Genomic DNA, 9,755 nt, shown 5'->3' with positions numbered 1-9,755 from the left:
CCACAAAGACGGACCGAATTACAATAAACAATCACTCACAAACACAACATGGGGGAACAGAGGGTTAAATAAATAACAAGTCACTGGTTGAGTGAAGCCAGGGGTGTAAGACAAAGACAAACAAATGGAAAATGAAAAGTAGATCGGCGGTGGCTAGAAAGCTGGTGACGTCGACCGCCGAACGCCGCCTGAACAGGGAGAGGGACAGTTTGACACCCCTGCATTACAGCCAAGCTGTCTAGGGGGTTACTGATAATAAAGAATACAAGAAATACAATTTTGACTTTGTTTATTTTATGTAGGGTATTAGGGCTGGTATCTATAGCCTAAAACATGATTATAACTTGACAATATACTAGTTTAATTGAATAATAATACTGATTAGCAACACATTTCACTGTTAAGCCTATATTTTAAATTGATTAATGATTTTAACGTTATGTTTTTATATAGCTTTATGATGTTAGGAAGTTGGATTTATAGGATACATTTCATAAAATAGCCTACATTCCATAAACGAGTTAAAGAAAATCCAAAATCTTTCATTCTCCTGCCTGACACAAGAGTGCCTCAGAAGTCCACCGTGAAACTCTACTCCTGAAGCAAGACCACCTCCACACCGCAAAGTATCCCCAAGCATCTCCTCTCACCGCTCTCTCAAACGGTCAGTATTATTGCGCTAGGACAAGTTCATGTGCTGAAGTTTATGACATAAAGAAAGTAGCGGGCTTCAACTTCAATTTGCCACGGGCGTCCGGTGAGAAGGAAGCCGTCAGAATCTCAGCGTTATCAATAGGCGCATCATTGGGGATACTTAAAAAAAAAAAGAGATGACTGAAAACGACAGACACAGCTTGCAGGTGATAACATGGGCGCTGTTTACCCTCGTCACGTTACCGATCGAAACCTTGGTTGACTTCGACTCCTGTCCCACTGTTTGTGATTGCTCAGAACGGAAGACCTACACAATCTCCTGCTTTGACATTGATGTCATTCCCACATTTCCTGCAAGCACAGATACCCTGTAAGTATCTGTTTACATTAATGTCCCTTTGTTGTATGGATTGATATCGGATTAATGTGTGTGTGTGCGTGCGTGTGATTATTTATTTATTTATAGGCGTTCATTCAGTCGATTGTGATGGCTCATGTAGGCTATGGGTGATGCTCTCTGTAATGAGTTGATCCTGTAACGAATCTTGTCTGAGTGAGCCAAGGGCCTCTTTTCTGCCTGTTTATCAGACAGTCTTGGTCCTTGGAGCTTTGAGTGTGTGTGTTTTGATGGAACATTGTGAAAATGTACGCAGATGCTCTGCTAAATGACTAAAATTGAAAAATGTAAATATGCCTACATGCATGATGATGAGAACAGGAACGGCTATGAAAATGACAGTGTAAAACGTTTTGAAACAGAGGCATCCATTGAAGAAAAATTATGAAGTTATCTCTTTTTTATGTTCTATACTCAAACAATTCTACAAATGCATATAGACAAAACTAAAACATCATGAATTAACAATTTTAGGATAAATATTGCAAGTGCACAAATCAGTTTCTTCCAATAAGCATTATAAAATGGTATTGTTTGTCATCAGAACAAACATCTCCAAAATGCTGTGACACTGAACGTCTGTCTGGGCTCGAGGGAGAGAGAGAGCGAGAGAGAGAGAGAGAGAGAGAGAGAGAGAGAGAGAGATAAATAAATATCGCAGAACACAGATCCCAAGATCAGTGGGCTTTGGGTAAAGAGTCAGGATTTGGAGATCTCTGGCACTGGGCGCCGTTTTTAAATGGCACCCTATTCCCCATAGCGTGTTACTGTTGACCAGATGGATTTCTGCCAAAAGTAGTGGACTAGACTTATATAAGGAACAGAGTGCCATTTCGGACACAGCCCTGGTTCTGACCCAGGTGAGAACCAAAGGGTGAACAGTAAGAATGTCCAATTGTCATATTTGAGTAAAAGTAAAGAAAATTACTTAATAGAAAATTACTCAACTAAAAGTTCAAGTTACCCAGTAAACACTACTTTAGTAAAAGTCTAAAATATTTTCAAATTCCTTATATTAAGCAAACCAGAAAACACGATTTTCTGTTTTTTTTTCATTTACGCATCGTCAGAGGCACACTCCAACACTCAGACATCATTTACAAACGAAGCATGTGTGTTTAGATCAGAGGCAGTAGGGATGACCAAGGATGTTCTCTTGATAAGTGAGTGAATTGGACCATTTTCAGGTCCTGCTAAGCATTCAAAATTGAAGGAGTACTTTTGGGTGTCAGGGAAAATGTATGCAGTAAAAAGTACATTATTTTCATTAGGAATGTAGTGAAGTAAAAGTTGTAAAAAATATTATTAAAGTATTTTTACTTGAGCACTATACACCACTGTAAAAGTACCATTGTCTGGAGATTCACTCATAAGCAGCAGATGTCACAACACTGAGTAGGAGGACTCTGGTAGGCTTACAGAAAAAGAAATCAACACAGTTTTTTTCGGTTGGGAAGGACCTATTCCAGTATGTTCCATTACATAGCAACATGAGGAGTCTGTAAGTTCACATGATGTCCCATGATGTCAGGGTTGCCAACAAAGGACCCTGAGAATTAAGGGGGAATGGGATTTCTTGTGATTTATTTTTTATTGAATCTTTATTTAACTAAGTCAGTTAAGTACGAATTCTTATTTACAATGACGGCCTAGGAACAGTGGGTTAACTGCCTTGTTCAAGGGCAGAACGACTCGGCTCGGGGATTCGATCTAGCAACATTTCAGGTAATGGCCCAATGCTCTAACGACTAGGCTACCTGCCACCCCAAAATGATGGAGAGACTGCCATCAGGTTCTGAGAGTGGTGGATGTTTCAAGACATCCACTATGGGACCCAGAGGGTTTTCTGGTTATATACACTGCTCAAAAAAATAAAGGGAACACTTAAACAACAAAATGTAACTCCAAGTCAATCTCACTTCTGTGAAATCAAACTGAACACTTAGGAAGTAACACTGATTGACAATAAATTTCACATGCTGTTGTGCAAATGGAATAGACAACAGGTGGAAATTATAGGCAATTAGCAAGACACCCCCAATAAAGGAGTGGTTCTGCAGGTGGGGACCACAGACCACTTCTCAGTTCCTATGCTTCCTGGCTGATGTTTTGGTCACTTTTGAATGCTGGTGGTGCTTTCACTCTAGTGGTAGCATGAGACAGAGTCTACAACCCACACAAGTGGCTCAGGTAGTGCAGCTCATCCAGGATGGCACATCAATGCGAGCTGTGGCAAGAAGGTTTGCTGTGTCTGTCAGCGTAGTGTCCAGAGCATGGAGGCACTACCAGGAGACAGGCCAGTACATCAGGAGACGTGGAGGAGGCCGTAGGAGGGCAACAACCCAGCAGCAGGACCGCTACCCCCGCCTTTGTGCAAGGAGGAGCAGGAGAAGCACTACCAGAGCCCTGCAAAATGACCTCCAGCAGGCCACAAATGTGCATGTGTCTGCTCAAACGGTCAGAAACAGACTCCATGAGGGTGGTATGAGGGCCCGACGTCCACAGGTGTGGGTTGTGCTTACAGCCCAACACCGTGCAGGGCGTTTGGCATTTGCCAGAGAACACCAAGATTGGCAAATTCGCCACTGGCGCCCTGTGCTCTTCACAGATGAAAGCAGGTTCACACTGAGCACGTGACAGACGTGACAGAGTCTGGAGACGCCGTGGAGAACGTTCTACTGCCTGCAACATCCTCCAGCATGACCGGTTTGGCGGTGGGTCAGTCATGGTGTGGGGTGGCATTTCTTTGGGGGGCCACACAGCCCTCCATGTGCTCGCCAGAGGTAGCCTGACTGCCATTAGGTACCGAGATGAGATCCTCACACCCCTTGTGAGACCATATGCTGGTGCGGTTGGCCCTGGGTTCCTCCTAATGCAAGACAATGCTAGACCTCATGTGGCTGGAGTGTGTCAGCAGTTCCTGCAAGAGGAAGGCATTGATGCTATGGACTGGCCCGCCCGTTCCCCAGACCTGAATCCAATTGAGCACATCTGGGACATCATGTCTCGCTCCATCCACCAATGCCACGTTGCACCACAGACTGTCCAGGAGTTGGCGGATGCTTTAGTCCAGGTCTGGGAGGAGATCCCTCAGGAGACCATCTGCCACCTCATCAGGAGCATGCCCAGGCATTGTAGGGAGGTCATACAGGCACGTGGAGGCCACACACACTACTGAGCCTCATTTTTACTTGTTTTAAGGACATTACATCAAAGTTGGATCAGCCTGTAGTGTGGTTTTCCACTTTAATTTTGAGTGTGACTCCAAATCCAGACCTCCATGGGTTGATAAATTGGATTTCCATTGATTATTTTTGTGTGATTTTGTTGTCAACACATTCAACTATGTAAAGAAAAAAGTATTTAATAAGATTATTTATTTCATTCAGATCTAGGATGTGTTGTTTAAGTGTTCCCTTTATTTTTTTGAGCAGTATATATTTTTTTTTAAGAGAAAATTATGTCACGTGATCAGGTTAAATTCATCATAAATTACTGCTGCATTCTGTACTCTCTCTTGGCCAATAGGGACAGGGGCATCTGTGTATGGGCACGGGTAGGCTTCAGAGAGGGTCATGGTGGGTCTACAGCCCTCCTCCGGCTGTGGAGGTTCAAAACGTGTGATAATGCACATTCTCCTTCTGTTTGTTCAACCTACTGGGAACATTCCATTGCCCACCCTACAACCGGACCTCCCCCCTCCCTCATCCACCGTCTCTTCTCCCAGGACACCCATCACATGGTATTAGCCCCCAATCAGTGCCCCAATTCATCTGCCCAGACGCATCCGTGATGCCACCGCATTCTTCATCCTCGCATAGTTTGCCCAGCACCCACCAGGAAACAAAAGAAAAGGAAAAATATCTCCCCAAAATATCTCAAGTCCAAAACAACCCAGCTCGAAATAGCCATCTGGCATCCTGTATTTTAGGGATGTTCTGATAGTTGAGGTGTGAAGGTGTTGTACTGTACTGACTGGGGAACAACAGTGGAGGACTGACCTGAGCCTAGGGCAAGGTCCCTGTCGCTTTGTGTTAACACAGTGGCTAGATATCTCTCTCTCTGTCTCTTTGTCTCTTTCTCTCTGTGTCTGTCTCTCTCTGTGTGTGTGTTTCACAAGCAGACTACCATAGTCCCTGTGCCCAAGATGTCCAAGGTAACCTGTCTAAATGACGTTCACATCTATATCTTTGAAGGGCCGGTCATGCCTCACATCAACACCATTATACCAGAAACCCTAGACCCACTGCAATTTGCATACCGCCCCAACAGATCCACAGATGGCGCAATCTCTATTGCACTCCACACTGCCCTTTCCTACCTGGAGAAGAGGAACACCTATGTGAGAATGCTGTTCATTGACTACTACTCAGCATTCAACACCATACTGGCCTCAAAGCTCAACACTAAGCTAATGACCCTGGAACTGAAAACCCTCTGCAACTGGACTTCCTGACGGGCCGCCCCCAGGTGGTGAGGGTAGGCAACAACACATCCGACAAGTTGACTCTCAACACGATGCCACTCAGGGGTGCGTGTTTAGTCCCCTACTGAACTTCCTGTTCACCCACGACTGCATGGACAAAGAAGCTGATCGTAGAATACAGGAAACGGAGCCCTGAGCACACCCCCATCTACATCGACAGGGCTGTAGTAGAGTGGGTCGAGAGCTTCAACTTCCTCTGTGTCCACATCACTAAGAATCTATCATGGTCTAAACACACCAACACAGTCGTGAAGAAGGCACGACAACACCTCTTCCCCCTCAGAAGGCTGAAAAGATTCAGCACGTGTCCTCACATCCTCAAAATGTTCTACAGATGCACCATTAGGAGCATCCTGACTGGTTGCATCACCGCCTGGTATGGGAACTGCTCGGCATCCGACCGCAAGGTGCTACAGAGGGTAGTGCATACGGCCCAGTACATCACTGGAGCCGAGCTCCCTGCCATCCAGGACCTCAGAGGAAGGCCCTAAAAATTGTCAAAGACTCCAGCTACCCAAGTCATAGACTCTTCTCTCAGCTAGCGCAACGCAAGTCTGGATCAACAGGACCCTGAACAGCTTCCACCCCCAAGCCATAAGACTTCTAAATAGTTAGTCTGGGTAGCTATTTGGTTCATTGTTTAACTATCTGCATTGACTCTTTTTGAACTAACTGTTTTTGTCTCATCACATATGCTGCTGCTACTCTTTATTATCTATCACTTTATTCCTAGTTTTTTGTACGTATCTACACTACCGATCAAAAGTTTTAGAACACCTACTCATTCAAGGGTTTTGGCAGCAATTCGACCATGAAGGCCTGATTCAAACAGTCTGAACAGTTGATATTGAGATGTGTCTGTTACTTGAACTCTGTGAAGCATTTATTTGGGCTGCAATTTCTGAGGCTGGTAACTATACCTCTGTAGCAGAGGTAACTCTCGGTCTTCCATTACTGTGGTGGTCCTCATGAGAGCCAGTTTCATCATAGTGCATGATGGTTTTTGCAACTGCACTTGAAGAAACGTTCAAAGTTCTTGACATTTTCTGTGTTGACTGACCTTCATGTCTTAAAATAATGATGGACTGTTGTTTCTCTTTGCTTCTTTGAGCTGTTCTTGCCATAATATGGAGTTGGTCTTTTACCAAATAGGGCTATCTTCTGTATACCCCCCTACCTTGTCACAACACAACTGAATGGCTCAAATGCATTAAGAAGGAAATCAATTCCACAAATTAACTTTTAAGAAAGCACACCTGTTAATTGAAATGCTTTCCAGGTGACTACCTCATGAAGCTGGTTGAGAAAATGCCAAGAGTGTGCAAAGCTGTCATCAAGAGTGACACTGAAGAATGTCAAATATAAAATATATTTTGATTTGTTTAACACTTTCTTTGGTTACTACATGATTCCATATGTGTTATTTCATAGTTTTGATGTCTTCACTATTATTCTACAATGTAGAAAATAGTAAAAATAAAGCAAAACCCTTGAATGAGTAGGTGTTCTAAAACTAAAACTTCTCACCGATAGTGCACCTCAAGTACCTCTGCACATCGAGTCGGTACTAGTAACCTGTGTATATAGCCAAGTTATCATTACTCATTTTGTATTATTATTATGTGTTTTACTTTTCTATTATTTCTCAATTGTCTGTATTGTTGGGAAGGGCCTGTAAGTAGGCATTTCACTATTAGTCTACACCTGTTGTTTACCAAACATTTGACAAATATCATTTTATTTGAATGATTTGTTCTCTCTCTCTCTCTGTAGTGCTGCTGGTTACATACACAAGGTTGACATATCAGCTCAGTGTATAAGGACAATAGATATGGCAATTTCATTTCTTGTAGTGCGTACCGTATCTTTGTGAGTGGATATGTAGATGGGTGTGCCAGAGTGGTGTGTGTGTGTGTGTGTGTGTGTGTGTGCTGTAATGGCCCAACAGCGTGATGGTGTATGGTGACAAGGGTCTACTCTGTGTCCCTCTGTTGGAATTCATCAAAGAGCTGCCACGTACTACTCTACCATTGACGAATCACCTGACTAACTGCTAGCTCTCAGCTCTATATTAGCAGTGGTGTAAAGTACTTAATAAATATTACTTTAAAGTATTTTTACTTAAGTCGTTTTTTTGTGGTATCTGTACTTTACTTTACTATTCATATTTTTGCCTACTTTTACTTCATTACAATCCAAAAGAAAATAATGTACTTTTTACTCCATACATTTTCCCTGACACCCAAAAGTACTCGTTACATTTTGAATGCTTAGCAGGATGGGACAATTCACGCACTTATCAAGACAACATGCCTGGTCATCCCTACTGCCTCTGATCTGGCTGACTGACTAAACACAAAACTGCCTTTGTAAATTATGTTGCATTGTTGACGTGTGTCCCTGGCTATCCGTGAATTCAAAAAACAAGAAAATGCTGCAGCCTGGTTTGCTTAATATAAGGAATTTAAAATTATTTATACTTTTAATTTTACTATAGATACTCAAGTACATTTTGCAATGACATTTACTCTTGATACTTAAGTATATTTAAAACCAAATACTTTTAGTTCCATCAATGCGGAGAAATGCAGGTGTTCCGAGCAGACACAGGAAGCAGTTCCATGGAGGATGCTGCCCCATTACTGAGTCAGAAGTCTAAAGTGGATCTCTCTCTTTTCATTGGCTGAAACTTATGCTAGGTCCAACAGCTCTCTCAACTACCTCCACTACGATTAACTATTGCCCTCCCCCCAACAATAACAAAAAACACCTATGGATTGATATTCATAACAATACCACCAGTGGTGATTTCTAGTAATAAACCATTATAACTCAAGCGTTTTTATGTTCCCGCTAGCCCCCAGGCCGTAGGTGTACGTTAGCAGGGCCAGACCTTGTTTGGTTTGGCTCAGGGCTGAGAGGTTAGGTCCAGGTCCACTCCTACACACTCAGAACCGGCGTTATGTTTTCCCTTCATGTTCCTGTGACAGGGTTTACACCATACACTTCAAAGGAGTTATTTCATCCAGACAGCAATGCACTGCATGGGGATAGAACCTAGTTACCAGAAATATATCCACCTATCAATGTTGGGTCAGAGCTGACCTGACCAGAGCTGACCTGGCAGACGCTGTAAGTTGAGGATTTTGTTCGATTCGATAGTTAATGTGTAATACCAAATTACCAACAATTGTGAAAGCAATGGATAGGCTGTTGAGGGCCTCATACCCTCACTTGCCCTCTCTTTGTCTCCAGTCCATCTCTACAGCTCTCGTTCTTATGGCTTTTTTTGGAAGGGGGGGGCTAACTCAATATAATAACTAAAACCAAATCCAAACTGTTGACAACTGATAATGTACCTACATTCATACTGTTTGTTGACTGTGTCCAGCTCGCTAACAATCATGTTTATTGACTGTGTCCAGCTCGCTAACAATCACGCTTATTGACTGTGTCCAGATCGCTAACAATCACCGAAATGAAAGCTAGATTATTTGTTACTTTTAATTCTTACTTTGTTAGGTATTTTTCTTAGCTGCATTGTTGGTTAAGGGCTTGTAGGTAAGCATTTCACTGAAAGGTCTACATCTGTTGTACTCGGCACGTGACAAATAACATTTTGATTTGATTTAGACAGTCAGGGAGCATTGAAAATCCCCCAAACTTTTGATAGAGGACTATTATTAGCACATTTTCTCGTTGAAGATTGAATACGGCCTCCGGGGTAAAATTAGTTTGACACCCCTGTCCTAGAGGAATCCATGTCTTCAGTGATCGTCGGTCTGCTTTTCAACTCCTAGAGGAATCCATGTCTTCAGTGATCTTGGGTCTGCTTTTTAACTCTAAGATTTGCATCATGCACAGTTTACCTTACACACTGTAAGGTGGATGAGTGTCTCCAGGGCAGGCATGTAACCCCTGCACACTGACTGAACTAAACCAGCACAAGGAGACCTCAGGATCTCAACATTACATCCAGGGATTTGGATAAATTAGTACAGAATGCATAACTGGCCGAAATGGGTATGTATCTTATCAGTTGTTACAGATATGATAGAGACTCTGGAGGAGGAAGGTCCAATGCTTTTCTTATGAATGGGGTTAAAACAACTACATGTTGATCTGTACACTTCATAAATCTGTAAACTGTACATAAATCTGTAAACTGTACATAAATCTGTAAACTTTATGTTGATCTGTAAACTTAATCCTCTATCT

At 42.7% G+C, this 9,755-nt stretch overlaps 1 protein-coding gene across 1 annotated transcript in view; it reads left to right on the top strand.

The window, feature by feature from the left end:
• Window positions 1-826: 826 nt before the first annotated feature.
• Window positions 827-9,755, top strand: part of LOC100136379 (thyrotropin receptor) — a 36,239-nt gene continuing 27,310 nt past the window's right edge. The window contains exon 1 of the mRNA XM_014206059.2: window positions 827-1,024. Coding sequence (XP_014061534.2) covers window positions 831-1,024 — 194 coding nt within the window. The 5' untranslated portion in view covers window positions 827-830. The remainder of the gene's footprint in view (window positions 1,025-9,755) is intronic.

This window comes from Salmo salar, chromosome ssa06 (genome assembly GCF_905237065.1).
Source record: "Salmo salar chromosome ssa06, Ssal_v3.1, whole genome shotgun sequence".
In the NCBI taxonomy this organism is placed as follows: domain Eukaryota; kingdom Metazoa; phylum Chordata; class Actinopteri; order Salmoniformes; family Salmonidae; genus Salmo; species Salmo salar.
The sequence above is the reverse complement of the archived record's forward strand: the minus strand, read 5'-3'. Positions and strand labels throughout refer to the sequence as shown.